The sequence below is a fragment of the Scardinius erythrophthalmus genome (assembly GCF_964197995.2).
Source record: "Scardinius erythrophthalmus genome assembly, chromosome: 9".
Lineage (NCBI taxonomy): Eukaryota > Metazoa > Chordata > Actinopteri > Cypriniformes > Leuciscidae > Scardinius > Scardinius erythrophthalmus.
This window is the reverse complement of record NC_138229.1, coordinates 45045575-45066576: the sequence shown is the minus strand read 5'-3', so window position 1 is coordinate 45066576 and position 21002 is coordinate 45045575. Positions and strand designations below refer to the sequence as shown.

Here is a 21002-nt window from a genome sequence, read left to right as displayed (position 1 = left end):
CAGGGTTCTCAAGTTTTATCAAAAGCTTGGAGTGAGATCACATGCGGTTGGGGGAGGAGCCCTAATGGAGCCCCGCCCCCACATGTTCCCGCCCCCCAATTTACCCATTGTTCATAATTAACCAGCACAAACTGAAATTATAACAATTGGTAAATCTGATAAATGACAGAGCAATTCATCACATCAAATATACTCTTTAATGTTATATTTCAAAATTACAAATAAGTTATACAAAAATTACAAAAATATAACAAATTGCCCCAAACAGTTTGGAAAAACAAATCTTTTTGCATTTTGAATGTGTCTAGTTGAAATGGTATAATGATTTATTGTGTGGTGGGACATTGTGAACAAATTAGGCCTACATATTAGAGTATTATTAATGTGTGTGTGTGTGTGTGTGTGTGTGTGTGTGTGTGTGTACACAAGAGTACACACTCCAGCTTATGAAATGTGTTTTGTGTTGTAAGTGTTTGAAAAATACAAATGCAATGGCAATGATTATGTTTTGACAGGATATAAAATATTACCCAGAGCACTCTGCTTTAATACATGTAGCCTTAATGTAACTAGAAAGACTATTAATACAGTATAATATATAATTTAAAATAAAATAAATAAATTTACATGTATTTAAAATAAAATGAAGAAATACATCTTAATTCCTTCCCATACCCACTAAAATTTCCTTTAGTTTCAGATAACGTAAGCTAGCCAAACTGAGCCAAAGCTTCTGGCCTGGTTGCAAAGTAGTTGTAGAGTTTTTGACTGCATCAATAATAATAATAATGTATACGATGGGCTATATAATGTTCTAGCCTAAAAATGTTAGACAAGCTTTCTTCCAACTTACCTTCTCCATCACGACGTGTGTTCAGCTGTTCGCGCGATGTTGTTGGTTACCTAGTAACGAACGTACGGTGGCCGAGAATGTTCCGTGTGTTCGCGGAACATCGCGCATCAAACGTTATGTTGCCTATTAACGAACGCAATCTGGCCGAGATACGTGCTGGCAGCGGGAAACTTCACTTTGTGTGCCCGCGCCTCGTATACAACGTTATATATAAAGCTTGTAGGACAACTTGGTTGGCATTGCCTTTTCAGCGTGAGAAATACACAGTGTGGCGTGTGAGCGTGTGAACTGGTTGAATTGCGTGTGTCTCACAGCCAATGCGTGAGACTTGAGAACCCTGACGTATCAGACATTCTCTGCACGTATCTCGGCCAGATTGCGTTCGTTACTAGGCAACATAGATGCGCGAACCATAGGCGCGAACACACGGAAGTTGACGGAAAATTCTCGGCCGCCGTACGTTCGTTATTAAGTAACCAACAACATCACGCGAACACACGTCGTGATGGAGAAGGTAAGTTGGAATCAAGCGGCAACATTCTGATCTGAAAAATGAAGCCTACCCGGAAGTGCGAAAAACTGCAATACATCGAAAATCCGCTAGGGGAAGGTCCCAAAAGGGAGCAAATATCCATAGCCCACATGTTAAAATGTCCGTTTTCACAGCATAAATTCATGTTTTTACAGTTTGGTCCCATGGACTTTTATTGTATTTTTCGATAGGTTCCGAGAGCCTGACAACTGTGAGGGGGGTGAATTTTTTTCTAACTCGTTAGTTTAGATAGTATTTAGATATAAAATGTATGCCAAATAAGGGCGTGGTTAACTTTGATTGACAGCTTGATTGACAGCTGACAAGGCAGCGCCACGGAGAATGACAACATAAGAAGCGCCATTTTTTAATGGAGTTGACATATAATACTACTGTTTCTGTATCATGAAATGTAGTTTTAAGAGTTTTTCAGGCGAGAATGTAGTTGTTTAAAGCTCAGATCTGTGGTTTATTTATAAAGATTTATGAAAATTTGATCCAGTTGTGAGATCCCGCGATGACCGGGCGCTTGGCGCTCCTGCACCCCGCCCGGAACAGCCTTTCCTCGGCTTGACGCTCTAAAGGTTTGCGGCGGACTCTGGCGTCTCTGTAGTGGTTAAACCTAAACATAATTCGTCTTGTCTATATCTAACGGGCGATTTTTGGTCTTGTAAATGTATAATTTGTTCCCGGTGGGGAGGGGAAGTTTCATAACTTTATAAGCTATTTAACTTTACCATAGTGTCGTTATGGTTAGACTCGAGCGCTGACTTTGTATGTTTTACTGAATTGTTTGCTTTTATTTGTATATCATCTTGTACATTTTACTTATACTTTTATAATGGCTAATTTTGAATAAAGTGAAATTTAACAAAAAGAGACTGGGTTGAGTTTTGTCATTTTAAGTTTTAATACAACGAATATGATCTGTAATGTTGTTTACTGCCACATCTGTTGTTTAGTACAAATGCACATATTGCCTGGACCATATTAAAATGTTTAATATTTTTATATTATATTTAAAACGAAAAGAGGCAGGTTTGTGTTTTATATATATATATATATATATATATTTTTTTTTATATATATATATATATATATATATATATATATATATATATATATAGGCAAACGTTATGTGCAGTGATCAATACGCATTGCCTGAACCACATTTGTGCGGCTATAATGTTTAAGATTTCTTTAAATGAAACCGAAAAGAGTTAGTATGGTGTTAACATATTTCGTTGCCTAAAAGAGGTAACCGGAGTATTAGAGCGAGCTGAGTGAAGGTGGGCGGGGTTAGGATTTCCCAAGATTTTCCAAGATGGCGCCGCCCATACCCCCCATAAACGGCTTCAAACCCGTTCTTCAGAAAGTCTATGGTTGACGTCACAGACGCTTTGTCCATATTTTTTACAGTCTATGGTTGGAATTAAGAAAGCTCGTCTAACATTTTTAGGCCAGAACATTAAATATATCAATGTTATCAAGGCGTCAAAATGTGCAACAAACACTTACAACACAAAACACATTTCATAAGCTGCATGCAGTGTGTACTCTTGTGTACACACACACACACATGTAGTGTTTTAATTTTTTATGGGGACTTTCCATAGACATAATGATTTTTATACTGTACAAACTGTATATTATATTCCCTTACACTAACCCTACCCCTAAACCTACCCAGGGCCATCACAGAAAACTTTATGCAATTTCACATTTTCAAAAAAACATAACTTTTTTGATTTATAAGCCGTTTTACTCATGGGGACCAAAAAATGTCCCCACACGAACAAGGATTTCGGATATTGCCATCCTTGTGGGGACATTTTGTCCCCATAATGTAAGGTTTACCAGGCCACACTTACACACACACACACACACACACCTTAATACTATGTCATTTGTTCACAATGTCCCACCACACAATAAATCATTATACCATTACGACTAGACACATTCAAAATGCAAAAAGATTTGTTTTTCCAAACTGTTTGGAGCAATTTGTTATATTTTTGTATATTTGTAATTTTGAAATATAACATTAAAGAGTAGCCTATATTTGATGTGATTAATTGCTCTGTCATTTATCAGATTTACCAATTGTTATAATTTCAATTTGTGCTGATTAATTATGAACAATGGTTAAAATTGGGGGGCGGGGATGGACGGGCGGGGGCGGGGCTCCATTAGGGCTCCTCCCCTAACCGCATGTGATCTCACTCCAAGCTTTTGATAAAACTTGAGAACCCTGTTAGTATTGTTATTTGTCTTGTTGTTTTCCTCATTGTCTGTGTAAATATTGTAAACTTTAAATATTAAATATAAATTAAATATTGTAAACACTATTGTCTCTTCATTCTTTCACTTTTGGCACTGTAAAAATAAATACTTTTGAGCAGATCTTTTTCCTTTTATTGCCCTGTTCTTCATATTGAGTTACACACTCATCTTTATTTAAATGTTATACTCCCTTACCCCTATCTAAATCTAAAAGGGATGTAACTATATATATATATACACACACACACACACACACGTAATAATAATAAATGTTTCTTGAGCATCAAATCATCATATTAGAGTGATTTGTGAAGGATCATGTGACACTGAAGACTGGAGTAATGATCACGATGATGATCACAGGAATAAATTACACTTTACTGTATATTCACATAGAAAACAGCTGTTTTACATTGGAATAATATTTCACAATATTACTGTTTTTGTCTGTATTTTTAATTAAATAAATGCAGCCTTGGTGAGCAGAAGACACTTCTTTTAAAAACATTAAAAATCTTACCGTTCTAAAACTTTTGACCGGTGTTGTGTGTGTGTGTGTGTGTGTGTGTGCATATATAATAACAATGCACTAAAGTGAAACTGATCAGAGTCAAATATATATATGTATTCCAAAACATAGATTTTACAACAAAAAAAATGACAAAAAAAAAATACATGTATAACTTCACATAAAATATCAATGAAATATACAAATCATAATCAACAATATATTCCCAATTCCAAAACTTGGAAAAATATATATTTATAATAATGAATTATTATATTATTTACAGTATATTATAAATAATTATTATACTAAACCAACATTGATCATTCAATATCACGTTTCTAAAACACATGCTAACACACACGCTGCTTTATTTAACTGTGAAGTCTGAGTCTCTTCCACCTTTATGAAACACATTTACACATTTATTTCTCCTCATAGACAGCAGTGAGACTCTTCTGTGGATCAGACTGCACCTCCTACAGAGCAGTGATGAATGTTTGAATCACACATTTGTGTGTGTTATTAGCTCCCGACATGCTTGCTGATGAATGGGCACATCCCGCTTGTTCTGCATCGCCCTTCCCAGTCACTCCTCATCGATCTTCATCTACTCTGTAAAGTGGAACAGAAGAGAAAACAATCAGAGTTCAGTGAAATTATTATATTTCAATTACTGTAAAAATAAGTTAAATTGAATTCCTGTAATCAGATTAATTACTGACTTTACATGATCTTGCATAGATATTTGTGTTTTATAATATAATAGATGTAAAGCATGAATCATGTTCATATGTGTGTGTGTGTGTCTGTGTGTGTGTGTGTGTGTGTGTGTCGGTGCGACTCCTATCGAGTCTCTGTAAAGGAGAAACTAATGAGTGTACGGCGTATGGAATAAACCACAGGGAGCAAATACAAATGTTATTTTGAGTTCAAACACAAACCTTTAGTTAAAGCCGTTTGTCCTCTAGTTAAAACATGTTTGTAGGCTCTTAGTAAATAACTGAGAGTAAAGTAAGTGTAAAGTAGTGTGACGTGTTGCTTGTCACAGTAAAAACACACTAGAGACAGAGACATTTCTCATGTGAGCTGGACGCTGTGAGCTGAAGCTGGAACTGCACTGATTTTAGCAGGAGTGCAGCGTTTCCTACAATCTGACCAAGTCTGTTTTCACACTGAAATGATTCACTTCTACTGACACAGTTAATAAAGCAGGTGTTGATGTATAACGCTGTGACAGTGAGCTTTTGTTCTCTTTCCTCCTTTGTGTTAAACATTTCAATAACTCCACATTTTGTTCTCACACAAACCCTTTGTTGCAATAAAGCCTAATGATAATTTCCTTTCACGGATGTTTGAAAGGTTTGTTCACATATCAGAGGTAAATGAAGATCTCTTTAATATCTCAGTGATGTTTCCTCACCTCAGGACACAGTTTGAGTCTCGTAGCTCGTCTCTGAGCCGATGCTTTGAGTCTCCTATCTTATTGTGTCTCAGATCAAGCTCTTTTAGAAACTGCAGTGCTTTTGAGTTAGTCAAAGACTGAGTTAGAGAAGAAACATCTGTAATGCCACAGTACTGTAGACTAGAAAGACACAAACAGAGGAAGAGAGATTATCTTACAAACAAATCATGAATGTGAAGAATTTTACACAAATATAATGTGAACTCAGACTCATTGTGAGATATTAAGAATAAAGTGTTTTAGTTTAAGAAACCCAGAAGTGCACTGCTATAAACACTGAAACATAAGCCCTGCTGTCTTCAAATAAATAAACTTCAGTCACACTGTAATTGCTGTGCAGTATAATGATACTAACTGTAGTTTCTCCAGCTTGAATTGTGGGTTCATCAGTAGATCACTGAGGTTTTTCACTCCAGAGTCTCCTAGTTTATTCCCGCTCAGGTCCAGCTCTCTCAGGTGTGACGGGTTTGATTTCAGAGCTGAAGTCACATCAGAACAACCTTCATCTGTCATATCACAGCGGATTAAACTACATTAGCAGAGAGAGGAGAAAATAAGACAGAAGAAAAGAAAACTCTTTATTCTGTAAAGTCACATCATCTTCATAAGCAAATAAAACAGAGGAAGAGAGATCTTCATCTTTATTTCACCAGATCACAAAATACTAAGTTTGCACAAATACAATATTAAAGTGTTTTAGTTCAAACTGTTGAAGTGATTTCAAGGCACTACAGGTGAATAGGGTAAATGTTTTAACTAGGAGATATCGCCATGAAACTTTCACAGTTGATTACCTACATTAAGATGAGAAAAAAATGTATTACAAGTTTTCTGTAATTTAATGTTTAAATATACAAATTAGGCAAAATCTGAGTAATGGATAAAGCCAGGTTTAAAATTATTTTTTCATTGTGTTCACATATTAGATGGGAAAAAATTACAGAGGGATTTATGGATATCTACTTTTGTTATCCTGTAAATCAGAATATACTGTCAATGGCCTTAAATTATGATTTTGGAATAAAATGTTATATAAATCAGGCTAGGAATAATATATTTATAAATCCCTCAGTAAATGTCTTCATAATATAACTAGGTACAAGACTGGAGAGTTTGGTGTATATAGGTGTAAAAATATTCTTTTTTTAAAATTATAGTTAGAATCGGTATAACTCAGTGTTTTAACTAACTGAAAAAGCTGAATAATCGTTCCAAACATTATTAGTCGGCAAAATAATCGATGATTAGTCGATTAATCGACTATCAAAATAATCATTTGTTGCAGCCCTATTTCCAATAGTCTGTTTTGAAACCCAGTCACACTAGTACAATTACTAACTAGATAAAAACACATAAAAATGTGAGCAATAGGGAAACCCAGAAAGTGCACTGCTATAAACACTGAAACATAAGCCCTGCTGTCTTCAAATAAATAAACTTCAGTAACACTGTAATTGCTGTACAGTATAATGATACTAACTGTAGTTTCTCCAGCTTGAATTGTGGGTTCATCAGTAGATCACTGAGGTTTTTCACTCCAGAGTCTCCTAGTTTATTCCCGCTCAGGTCCAGCTCTCTCAGGTGTGACGGGTTTGATTTCAGAGCTGAAGTCACATCAGAACAATCTTCATCTGTCATATCACAGCATCTTAAACTACATTAGCAGAGAGAGAAGAAAATAAGACAGAAGAAAAGAAAACTCTTTATTCTGTAAAGTCACATCAACTTCATCAGCAAATAAAACAGAGGAAGAGAGATCTTCATCTTTATTTCACCAGATCACAAAATACTAAGTTTGCACAAATACAATATTAAAGTGTTTTAGTCTAAATAGATTGGTATCATGATGGTATAATTGGTATAATGATACTAACCGTAGTTTCTCCAGTTTACAGTGTGAATCCTTCAGTACGTCACATAAGTGCTTCACTCCTGTGTCTCCTAGTCTATTCCAGCTCAGGTTCAGCTCTCTCAGGTGTGACGGGTTTGATTTCAGAGCTGAAGTCAGGATGAGACTCTGTTTCTCTGTAATAATGCAATACCTCAGACTGAAGACAGAGAGAGAAAATGACTCAGATCTATGATGATCAACTAACGTGTTCATCTTCATCCAGCAGACTTTTGCTGACAAATAAACAGGGATATCAAGGTAAAGGTCACATGGAGAAAGACTACACATTGTTCATTTAAATATACTACCAACATTGTAACAATACAAAGGTTGAAAGCGTTGCTGTATTTATGTTTACACATTCATGTCATATAATTTTTAAAGGGTCATGAAACCCCGAAAAACATTTTTTGATGATGTGACGCGTGACCTTTCCAACGTGATGATGTAATACGTGGCACATCTCAGAGATGGTACAAGACAAGCATTTGTGGTTAAAAACTATATATATATATATAAACCAAAATACAGCGAATAGCCTTCTTGGCGCGCCTACTCTTGAAAGTCAACATTTAGATTATGTGAACACAGTTAAATGCATTATAAAGGCCTGGGTCACTTTGGAATAAATCACAACGTGTTTCATGATAAAAAACGTGACTTTAGTTTACAGTCCGGTAAATACAGCAGGTTATAGTAAATTATTTCACAGACCCCCTGGCACTCGAGGACTGAAAGCCTCAGAAGAAAGCCCTGTCGAGGCTCTTCCCCGGTACGGGTCGTGTCGAGCCATTAGTCTGGGTGTTTGATGAGGAAAAGATGAAATGTAGAAGTTGCAATAAACGCGTTATGAATCTGCACAACTGCAGCAGCGGAGGACTTTTATTCTGCTGAGCGGATCTGAGGAAGAACTGATGACGGGACAGTTTGATCTTCGGCTGACAAATCAGAGGAAAGGAGCGTTTCATTCCCGCCCACGTGTAGAAATTGAATATTCAAGCTGTTCATAAATGTTTCCTGAGAACGAAAAGCGAAAAATCAAGCTGAATACTTTTGAAAAAATTAAAACAAAAAAGGAACCGTTTTCTCGTTTTTCTACTTTCAATATTAAATAAAAAAACGAATGAACATTTCCTTTCATTTCATTTCCTATTTGGACTGGAATAACGAGAAATGAAAAAAGACGGATCGTTTATACGTTTTTTCGTTTAGTTTAATAAACGGAAAATGAGATTCCGGCCTGATTTCTAATTTTTCGTTTGTGGTTTACAAATCGGTTTATGGCTTTGATATTTCGTTCGCACATGTGAGAGATCGCAAGCCATAGGCTACAATATGCTGACATGGAGTTTGGTGTTTTATATATGTATAGCCTATTTAAGAGCACTGATTTTGGAAGTAGGTCCTTCCTGTGTGTCATTGTCCCATTGAAAAATGCAATGAAAATATTTTATATGATATGGATAAAGTAAAATGTTTTACTGTAGCCTATTATTGTATGGGCAACAAGGATTGGACTTAAAAACCATGATAAACATGACCATGATAACATGTACAGAACATTTCCCACTCGCCTTTTAATGAGCTGTGTGTGTGTGTGTGTGTGTGTGTGTGTGTGTGTGTGTGTGTGTGTGTGTGTGTGTGTGTGTGTGTGTGTGTGTGTGACAACAGAAGCTGCTGTGTGCTCTTCCTAATTGAATGCAAGTATTATTTCTACAAACTGAGCTCATAACTCATAGGACTGATTAATAACAAGTGTAATTTTTTTAAACATACGTAATGTAATTCTTGTATGCAAAATGTATTTACATTTGTTATAATTTATATCTGATTTAATTTCTTAATTTCGCTTATGGAGATAGCGCGGACAATGTGCCGTGTTTTAGTGGAAGATTGCTGCCATCTACTGGAGATCAAACACATTTAAGATTAAAACACCATATATGATGATCATCTTATTGAAGAGCTACAGCAGCATTTAGTTTCCAATAGTCTGTTCTGAAACCCAGTCACACTAGTTCTGTGTGCTGGAAGACACTGTTTCTTCTCTTTCATTTTAACTATTTATTTGAGTCTCTCTTCTTTATTCTCTGTTGAAAAGGCAGATTTCTGCATGAACACAATCAGTACATTGTATCAAATGCTGGAAATTAAACAATTACTAACTAGATAAAAAACACATATAAATGTGAGCAATAGGGAAACCCAGAAGTGCACTGCTATAAACAATGAAACATAAGCCCTGCTGTCTTCAAATAAATAAACTTCAGTCACACTGTAATTGCTGTACAGTATAATGATACTAACTGTAGTTTCTCCAGCTTGAATTGTGGGTTCATCAGTAGATCACTGAGGTTTTTCACTCCAGAGTTTCCTAGTTTATTCCCGCTCAGGTCCAGCTCTCTCAGGTGTGACGGGTTTGATTTCAGAGCTGAAGTCAGGATGAGACTCTGTTTCTCTGTAATACTGCATCCATACAGACTGAAGACAGAGAAATAACAATAGTTCACATCTATGATGATCATCTTATTGAAGAGCGACAGCAGCATTTAGTTTCCAATAGTCTGTTCTGAAACCCAGTCACACTAGTTCTGTGTGCTGGAAGACACTGTTTCTTCTCTTTCATTTTAACTATTTATTTGACGTCTCTCTTCTTTATTCTCTGTTGAAAAGGCAGATTTCTGCATGAACACAATCAGTACATTGTATCAAATGCTGGAAATTAAACAATTACTAACTAGATAAAAAACACATAAAAATGAAGAACCCCCCCCCCCAGAAGTGCACTGCTATAAACACTGAAACATAAGCCCTGCTGTCTTCAAATAAATAAACTTCAGTCACACTGTAATTGCTGTACAGTATAATGATACTAACTGTAGTTTCTCCAGCTTGAATTGTGGGTTCATCAGTAGATCACTGAGGTTTTTGACTCCAGAGTCTCCTAGTTTATTCTCGCTCAGGTCCAGCTCTCTCAGGTGTGACGGGTTTGAGTTCAGAGCTGAAGTCAGGATGAGACTCTGTTTCTCTGTAATACTGCAATACCTCAGACTGAAGACAGAGAGAGAAAATGACTCAGATCTATGATGATCAACTAACGTGTTCATCTTCATCCAGCAGACTTTTGCTGACAAATAAACAGGTATATCAAGGTAAAGGTAGCATGGAGAAAGACTACACATTGTTCATTTAAATATACTACCAACATTGTAACAATACAAAGGTTGAAAGCGTTGATGTATTTATGTTTACACATTCATGTCATATAATTTTTAAAGGTTCATGAAACCCCAAAACACATTTTTTGATGACGTGACGCGTGACCTTTCCAACGTGATGATGTAATACGTGGCACATCTCAGAGATGGTACAAGACAAGCATTTGTGGTTAAAAACTATATATATATATATATAAACCAAAATACAGCGAATAGCCTTCTTGGCGCGCCTACTTTTGAATGTAAACATTTAGATTATGTGAACAAAGTTAAATGCATTATAAAGGCCTGGGTCACTTTGGAATAAATCACAACGTGTTTCATGATAAAAACCGTGACTTTAGTTTACAGTCCGGTAAATACAGCAGGTTATAGTAAATTATTTCACAGACCCCCTGGCACTCGAGGACTGAAAGCCTCAGAAGAAAGCCCTGTCGAGGCTTTTCCCCGGTACGGGTCGTGTCGAGCCATTAGTCTGGGTGTTTGATGAGGAAAAGATGAAATGTAGAAGTTGCAATAAACGCGTTATGAATCTGCACAACTGCAGCAGCGGAGGACTTTTATTCTGCTGAGCGGATCTGAGGAAGAACTGATGACGGGACAGTTTGATCTTCGGCTGACAAATCAGAGGAAAGGAGCGTTTCATTCCCGCCCACGTGTAGAAATTGAATATTCAAGCTGTTCATAAATGTTTCTACCTGAGAACGAAAAGCGAAAAATCAAGCTGAATACTTTTGAAAAAATTAAAACAAAAAAGGAACTGAATCCGTGTATCATTCGTTCAGTCGTTTTTTTATTTAATATTGAAAGTAGAAAAATGAGAAAACATTTCCTTTTTCGATTTTCATTTTTTCCAAAAAAACAAAAAACAAGAATTCAGCTTGATTTTTCGTTTTTCGTTCTGAGGTAGAAACATTTATGAACAGCTTGAATATTCAATTTCTACACGTGGGCGGGAATGAAACGCTCCTTTCCTCTGATTTGTCAGCCGAAGATCAAACTGTCCCGTCATCAGTTCTTCCTCAGATCCGCTCAGCAGAATAAAAGTTCTCGCGTTGTGATTCTTAACGCGTTTTTTGCAACTACATTTCATCTTTTTGAAAAACACTAGACAGGGCTTTCTTCTGTGTAGATATAAATTCACCTACGCTTTGCATCAGCTGGGTATGCAGGTAGCCTAAATGACGGCTGTTAGCCTACATGGTCGTCTGTTAGCCTACATAATTTTTTTTAAATAATAAATGAAGATAGGGATGCACCGATCCACATTTTTTCACTTCCGATCCGATACCTGAATTTGGATATCGGCCGATACCGATACTATTCCGATACCAGAGCTGTGTTTGCTTTAAAGGTCCCATGACATGCTACTTTTTGTAGGCTTTAATATAGGCATTAGTGGTCCCTAGTACTGTATCTGAAATCTTTTTCCATAAATTCAGCCTTGGTGCAGAATTATAGCCACTACAAGCCAGTCCCAGAATGAGCTTCCTTCAGACGGGCCGTTTCGGTGTCTGTAGCTTTAAATGCTAATGAGGAGTAGAAAGGCGGCGCAAGGTGGAGGGTGGGTGTGGCCTTGACCATCTTGCAGGAACATACTATAGAGCATCACAGTCCCGCCCACAGCCCGAGAGCGCTTCGGTGCCGGAAGTAAATTTCCCATTCATTTCTCCCATTGACGTTTTCGAAAATCCGTATCTAAAGAGTTTTAGAGCATGTCTGAGGATAACCAGCTACGGCTGAACTCATAGGCATACAACATATCATTTCGAGTGAAAAAACGGTGAGAAAATCCAAAAAAAGTCAAAGGTACAAGACTGTGTACATATTTTCATTTCCGAGCTAAGGAACTACTCATCCCATAAACCACCGCGCCTCACTGAAGTCGACTGAAGCCACAACCGCGAAAGAGCCTTTAGAGCGACTTTAAAATCTGACGACAGCCACGCGAACTTTTTCTTGTGCCGTTTATAGCAGTTCTTTCAGTAGTAATTGTGTAAATAGACTGGAAAGCATGGCTGGCGGTCCGCGGCTCACGGGTGCAGATCTGGCAGTCCGCGCGGCGTTCTGCTCATCAGTTTCAGCGGCCAACGGGCAGGTTGCTGACAAATGCCTCAACAATTTCCCACTTGTGGTCCATGCTCATTTTATTCATGAAGTTATAGTTCATCCTTAATTTTAATAACATTTAATGTATTTTCTTAATAACAACAAGTGAAAATTAAAAAGTGAAGGTCAGCAAACCAGAAAGTGCATCATATTCAGTTTATTGACTTGCCATAAATTATTACACAAATGTTAAGTAAATGCATGAAGAGCTCTCTATGGCTCTGGGTATGCCTAAGCTAAATATTGTTTTGACAGTGGCATCATAAAATGCTTGATATGACTCATACCATATATGAAGACTCCTCGGTTCAAATGTCACATCAGTGATACCGTGCAAAAAAACGCAACAGTTTTTTTTTTCACGAACTTTCGCGGGGTTTACACGAGCTCCACCAATCAGATGCATCACTGTGGGATTGTTTAGGATTGTGGGTAATGAAGTACTTCTCCAAGACATCGCGAATAAAAGGCATTTATCTCAAAACAAGGTTAGTGCCCCATGAACTTTTGGCGGTTATATGAGCATATACAATCGCTTAGTACTGCCGTAGCTGGTTTTAAGTCTACCATGTATGGTTACGTTTTTATGGCTTATACCCCAACTGTCAATGGAGAAATTGTATTGAATTTTTACTTCCGGCACCGGCTGTTGGCGGGACTGTGATGCTCTATTGAGCAACGGTACCATGCATGTTTACGTTGGATGTATTGCAATGGCACGAAGACACGCAGTCGTTCAAGCATTTCAGTTCGACCCAGAATCGGATCCAGATGGAGAAGCAACGGATGAAGAAGTTGCAACTCAGCGGCACCAGCAGGACGTTTCCGAATGGTTAGTTTAAAATATTATGTCTGGATACGGTACTTTAGTGAATAACAATAATACTTAAAATTAGATCTATGAAACGACAAAATTATATTACATAATTTATTTGTTTACATAATTTATATTTCATATATATTAAAAGTAATATATATATATAGCAGGGGGGGGGAAACTGTTTATTGTGCCTAGATGTTCTAGTACAGAGATCTGTAACGTCTGTAATTTATCTTATTACAATTACAAGCTCTGCGATCTTGAAATGCGGATATCGCGCGCACCATATAACCAACAGGAAAACGGTTATCCAAATAACAAAGAAGTGTACAACACTCGCGTTACAGTGTGTGTGTCCACATTCTACGTGTAACAAGCTAGGTAACCATAAACAGTAAACAAGCAACACACTTATATATCATTAGTTGACTTGCTTGTCCGAGGTGTGTAGCTGAGCCAAAGAGAGTTGGTACTGATCCAGACTTTAGTTTCAGACGTTCAGCAAGCCCAGCTCTGTATTGACCCAAGTTGAGGGAACAGTCGTCGGTGAAATGTTTGCCGCAGACATGCAAAACTTTGGGAAGTTGTGTCGGCGCATTTCTAGAGAAAATGAAATGAATCCACTGGTTCTTCTGGGGCTTGGATGAAGGCTTCGGTGTTCATTTGTACATCCAGTTATTGAGCATTTATTCGCTCGCTCAAAAGCCATAATCTCTCGTGGACAAACTAAAATCGCGCGCGCGTTCCTACTTCCTAGCTCATTTTCTCATGGGCGGGAAATATTCTCTGGGCGGGCAAAGCAGAGAAAGGGGAGGTAACATTTCTCCTTATGACGTCATAAGGAGGAGATTCAAGATCAGCCTGATTGAGCTTCCATTTTCTCAAAGGCAGAGGCAGATAGCAAAAGCTCGATTTACACCGATTCAAATTTCTAGAAACTTGGGGACCATATACAGGCTAGGGGAACTCATATTAATGTTAAAAAACCTCAGAAAGTGAAAATTTCATGTCATGGGACCTTTAATATTATTATTATCATTATTGTTTATTTTATATGATGCTGAAATAAACTTCTCTCAACAGGCAAGTATGAATGATATGTTATGTACGTATGTATGCATGCATGCATGTATGTCCCAAAAGGCAACTTGAGGTAAGTATAAGCTCAGAAAAGGAAGTGAGAAAAACAGGAAATCCTGTTAACAGGAAAAATCCCATTCTGAAAACAAATATGCAACTGTAAGGGTTTCAAATTGATTGTCATGTCAATATTTATTACATTCCCAAAATGTCAGATACTTGCGTCTTGAAGTGCAAGTGTAAACATCTTACACACACACTATCTGAAGGGTGATCCTCACTCCGATGCAGTAAATGCTCGATCAACATCAGCATCGTGCAAACAAACAAGCGGATTTTGCCTCAGACGCGCGTAAACTTCGCTTCAAACTTTTGCTTTTTACGCACGTCAATTTTTCTCTGGACGCGCGAATGGATTAAAAATATTAAAGCGTCCAACTAGACGCGGTAGACGCGAATTTGACGCGCTATTCGCGTTTGGTGTGAACGCACAGTAACGTGGTGCTTTTTTAAATGTTTGATTGCGTTCGTTGTGTTGTATGACGCGAGGGAGCTTCAAAGGGCTCTGAATTACAGCTTTGCAAACATTGCATTTTGCTGTCTTGCTCTGCGGTGTTTCCAGTGTGAAGTATATGCACACAGCGGACTAGCCGCAAACTGCGGAAAGGATTTCCTGAGCGGGGGCGTGTCTCATAACTCTGTGTCTCATTGAGCCGCGCCTCCGTGCAGGAAATCCATTCCACAGTTTGCAGCCAGCTAGCAGACTCGCCGGCGGGAATCACTTTTGGAGTCATTTCAGCAGACGTTAAAGCGAGCGTGCGCAGACATGACTCATGGATATCGGATATCTCCGCAGGTTGGATCGGGAAAATCCGATACGTGAATTATGCTGGTATCGGGTCCCGATACCGATACTGGATCGGATCGGCCCCATCCCTAAATGAAGATATAAGTCAATATAATTAGTTGTAAATTGAATATTTTTAACACTAATACAAAAAGAAAAGAATAATGCATTGACAATGTAATATGTCTATATTAACGTAAACGCATGACATTCAGACTGACTATCTAACAACCGGAGAACAGAGAACAACAGAGATATTAAAATACATACTCTTCTGAGTTTTATGATGTAGGCCTTGTGTTTTATTAAAATTTATTAATTTATATCTCAAAGATGTGCGCTTGTATCGCAGCATTATCGCAGCGGGTCATGTTGAGAGGGAAACAAACGCATTTTATTATTAGCCTATTCAGAAATAGTGTAAAAGATCGGTAAATAAAATGCAACATTAACATTATAAACACTATTAATAACATATAGGCTATGTCTATGCGTATTTTACTTCCCCTTACTGTAGCCTATGTCAAATCCTTAAATGAATGGTATTCAGAAAACAACAAGAATGAAAAATAAGTAGCCACGTATAATAAAAATATAGTCTAATAGCTTATAAAAATAGCCTATTTTGTCCTTTATTATTATTAGAACTGATGACGGGACAGTTTGATCTTCGGCTGACAAATCAGAGGAAAGGAGCGTTTCATTCCCGCCCACGTGTAGAAATCCAATATTCCAGCTGTTCATAAATGTTTCTACCGGAGAACGAAAAACTAAAAATCAAGCTGAATACTTGTTTTTCGTTGTTTTGGAAAAAATGAAAATTGAAAAAGGAAATGTTTTCTCGTTTTTCTACTTTCAATGTAGAAAAGGCCCCAAAGTTATGTTTGTGTTGCTATTATTTAGTACAGTTGACCATATTGGGAGTTATGTTTTACATTTACTGCCGTTATTCAGTTCTTGTAATAGGATAGTGGACGCGCGCGCTGGTTTGTATATTGTATGTGACGTCACGCAGTTAGAATGCAGTATGAAAGATAGTCGGTCGGTTGTCAAAGTTAGTACGCAGTACGATAGAGATCGTCAGTCAGTTGGATTCTCATTGTGAGCGACATTTTCCTCAGAGTGTGCGTGAATGAGAAAAGTAAGTATTTCTGCTGTATTACTCGTGATATTGCATTTCTTTGTTAGCTGTTATTTCTGTTATTTGATATGGATGAGAGTTAGAAGTTTAAGGGTCTCTACGCGAGCGTTGTGTTAATTATATTCGCGTTCGGACGTTACTTTCTAGCTTCGGTCCACCTGATTTATACTATACTACTTATCAGTACTTTGTGGTTGAGTAAAATCTGAAGTAAGTTGTGTTAAATATTATTATCTGGACCATTATAGGCTATCTAGGCTATTGAGTAGCTATATCATAGATGACAGAAAGTTCGTTATTGGTGACTTAATGCATAGAAAATCTGAGAATCCCATGTAAGTGTTTGAATCTTTCTCTGCCTACATTTTAGAGTTTAAGATATATATAGTCATATTCTGACTATTGTTTATTTATATTGTAATGTATATTAGTGCTTAAGGAGAAATTATGTGTATGCATATGTTTCCTTTATTCATTTGTATTTTGTTTCTCTCTGTATAGAAACCACACTCAAATTACACTGAAAATTACTGACACAAGAAAGAGGAAAGAATAAACAGAATAACAAGAACTATCTATCAGCTCGTCATTTCATACTCTAGAATATTTGGCCTTAAGTGGTGTTCTGGCCGACACTCCTGAGTGAACCTGGTGATAAACCCAGAATTAGCACCTACCCATTATCTTCACTTCATTGATGGTCCTTCGAGCCGGATCACTGGGTTTACGTCAGAGATGGAATTACATCCAGAGTATGATGCTTGCGGTACACGTCCCAAGCGGCACATTCGCCCACCTGTGCGCTATGCAGATTATGAGGTCGATTATCAAGGCTACATCGGTGAGAGGTACAGAGAGGAATTAGAGAGTACTCACCAGGAGGGAAATGCCAGGATGACACCCCTCACCTCCCCTTATGACTCTCCCCTTCGCCTGCAGAGGAGGGATGCTATTCTTCAGGAGATGGACCTGGGCTATAGGGTGGAGAACCAACAGCACAGCCAGAAGAATCAGCTAGCCCCCCAGCGGTTTCCGGAGAGAGAGTTTAGGGAACAGCTACGAGATTACTCTACTCCCTTACCTTCAGCGCTGCACCCCATACATCCACAGGAGGAGTGCCGAGTTGAGTTGGATGACATTCGTCATGAAAGACACCTCCTGCAGCAGACACAGCGGCACATGGCATCAGACTTAGTCAAGCTTAGAGCATTGCGAGCAGACATGAGACAGTTAGTAGATGCTGTTCGCAACATGCAGAGTCCTACTTCTATTCATACCAGAAAGCCAGAGTTAACGGTGATGTCGCCACGGCCACCTGTTGAAAGTGAATCTAGAGCTGAGGAAGAGGATGATTGGCCTGCACCACCACCATGGCCAGACCCAGTAATGGACAAACTTCCGCTAGACCCACCTATGGCACCATCTCTTATTAGGAGAATAGATGAGGTTCCAAGAATTAAGGAAGAAGCATTGCCAGCCACAGCTCCTGACATATATGTGGGTCAGCCACAAGTTAATCACTCAGCACGTGGGGCCCTTCCTACTGCAAAGCCATGGGATGACACTGCCCGTCATCTATCGCCCTGGCTCAAGCCCTTTCAGTTTCCTCCGCAGCCACACAGATTACCTCCAGCTGAGCCCAAGTACCCTACGGCTTATGGTGGTCAACGGAGTGAGCTTGGCTGCAACCTAATGCCCCAACAGCGACATCCAGGCATGGCATGGACACAGCCCCTGCCCTTTAGCTCACCTCAGGGTCATAACTACGTCTCAGAGCCAAGTTACCGGGGGCCACGCCCAACAATCCGCAACTTCTCAAGTCGGGACCCAAGTGAGTTCGCACGGCTCAAGATCTCATTGGAGAACCTCTTACCACATGATGCATCTGAGTTGTTTAAATACCAAGTGTTGGTTGATCACCTACAACTAGAAGAAGCCAGGTTAATAGCAGATGCTTACCTTAACTCCCCAACACCCTTCTCAGACACAATGGTTGCCCTGAATGACAAGTTTGGCCAACCACATCAGATAGCGCTGAGACGTATTGCTGCTGTGATGGACTCACCAGACATAAGGCGGGGAGATTTTGTGGCATTTGAGAAGTTTGCACTCCAGATACAGTCACTGGTGGGGATGCTGAAGACACTAGGACACGAGGGTGAAGTGGAACTACAGTGTGGCTCACATGTTGCTCGTCTGCTGAGCAAGCTGCCGTCTGAGCAGAGAGCGGAGTTTCGCCGCTGCATGTACCATCAGGGCACACAAACCCACACCTTAACTATTTTTTCAGATTGGTTGAAATACGAGTCTTGGTGCCATGATTCTGAAGGACAGTTAGCTGTGAGAGGAGCTCGAGAGAAGCCGGTGTCCAGATATGAGGGTAGGAAGGGTAAGCAACCTACCACTGTCCTCCATGGTGCGAAGGATACAGCTAAGAAACGTGAGGCTCCAGTGCCAAGCCGCTCCTTCAAAGGGAACAAGAGCAAGCCATATTGTCCATTCTGCAATAATGAGGAACACTACCTTAGCCAGTGTACAGAGGTATCCAGGCTAACAAAGGATCAGCTGACTGAATGGATAAGGTGCAACAAGAGGTGCTGGCGATGTGCACGGCCACACCAGGCGGCCCAGTGCAACTTAAAGAAGACATGTAGCCTCTGCCAAGGGAAACACCTTCAGGTTCTGCATGAGGTGAATATGAGGTCACCCAAGGAGGCAGTGTCAACACCGGCAGCGGAAAGCCAAGGCCCAACAGAGGTTCTGTATCTAGACAGACCCACTGAAGGCAGTCGGGTCCTTCTGAAAGTTGTCAAAGTCCGCATTCACCATGGTGACCAATCAATCAACACCTATGCCATACTTGATGATGGTTCAGAGAGAACTATGCTGTTGTCAGATGCTGCAGAGAAGCTAGGTGTGCAGGGGATTCAGGAGGATCTACCACTACGCACAATTAGAGATGAAGTGCAGACCCTCCGTGGTGCATCAGTGTCGTTCTCCATTTCTTCGCCGTCAAAGCCAAAGACCAAGTTCAAGATTGTAGGTGCCTTCACCAGTGGTCGTATTGGACTAGCTAACCATACTTACCCCATGGATCAACTCCGGAAAACCTACAAACACCTCACTGGCCTTCCCATACGGACTCTTATAAATATCAAGCCTCTGCTTCTCATTGGGAGTGACCATCCTCATCTCGTCACTCCCATTGAACCTGTCAGATTGGGACCTCAAGGTGGGCCTGCTGCCATCCGCACAAGGCTGGGCTGGACTCTACAGGGCCCAGCGAGTGTAGTCCGTCATCTCGCCCAACCACAGCAGTGTCTATTTACAACAGTAACACCCCAGGTGAGCGAGCTGATGAAACATGTTGAGAGATTATGGCAGGTCGACACTGTCCCATTCAGAAGCGAGAAACTAGTTACTCGTTCAAGGCAGGACCAAGAGGCCATCAGCATCCTGGAGACCAAAACCATCAGGGTGGAGGTTGATGGCATTCTCCGTTACGCCACCCCGCTGCTCCGCCGGAAAGACATGCCGCTCTTCCAGGCTACTAAAGAAGCCTTCATGCCCAGTTTACGGAGTGTAGAGAGGCGACTTGCCAGAGATCCTGCACGGGCTGAAGCCTAGAGAGTGGAGATGGAGAAACTTATAAAGGCGGGCTCTGTCATCAAGTGTGAACCGAAAGTTTCAGACGAGGAAGGTTGTGAGGAATGGTATATCCCTCACCATATGGTGAGCCATAATGGCAAGAATAGGCTGGTTTTCAACTGCTCCTATCAGTATCGAGGGCAGAACCTCAACGATCATCTACTGCCTGGTCCGACCTTAGGAGCATCACTACTGGGAGTTCTGCTAAGATTCCGAGAGCATGCAGTTGCAGTTAGCGGTGACATTAGAGGCATGTTCCACCAAGTTCGCCTCCTCCCAGAAGATCGTGCTCCAGCCCAGTTTCTTTGGCGTGACATCAGTCAAGAAGGACCTCCTGCAGTGTATGAGTGGCAAGTGATACCGTTTGGTACAACATGTAGCCCTTGCTGTGCCACATTCGCCTTACAACGCCATGTCTCGGATAATAGCCAGCCAGATGAAGATGTGAGGATATCCGTTCTGAAATGTTTTTATGTGGATAACTGCCTCCAGAGTGTCCCCACAATTGCTGAGGCGAGGCATCTAGTCGACAAACTACGAGCCCTTCTTGCGTCTGCAGGCTTCGATTTACGTCAGTGGGCCAGCAACGAACCAGGTGTAATAA

General features: G+C 39.6%; 1 protein-coding gene and 1 long non-coding RNA gene across 2 annotated transcripts in view; both read right to left on the bottom strand.

Annotated features, from left to right (window-relative positions):
• Positions 1 to 4203: 4203 nt before the first annotated feature.
• LOC308695664 (ribonuclease inhibitor-like) lies at positions 4204 to 11224 on the bottom strand (the record flags this gene model as incomplete). The annotated part of the gene is made up of 6 exons (XM_081373843.1): positions 4204 to 4794; positions 5603 to 5764; positions 6000 to 6173; positions 7519 to 7692; positions 10413 to 10586; positions 11142 to 11224. 6 exons carry the CDS (start codon positions 11222 to 11224, stop codon positions 4776 to 4778), a joined length of 786 nt encoding a protein of 261 aa, XP_081229969.1. The 3' UTR covers positions 4204 to 4775.
• Positions 11225 to 12019: 795 nt separating this feature from the next.
• LOC308695899 overlaps positions 12020 to 21002 on the bottom strand; it is a 670325-nt gene continuing 661342 nt past the window's right edge. The window contains exons 2-3 of the long non-coding RNA XR_014030760.1: positions 14701 to 15698; positions 12020 to 12099 (exon numbers count right to left, since the gene is read on the bottom strand). This is a non-coding gene — a long non-coding RNA (uncharacterized lncRNA). The remainder of the gene's footprint in view (positions 12100 to 14700; positions 15699 to 21002) is intronic.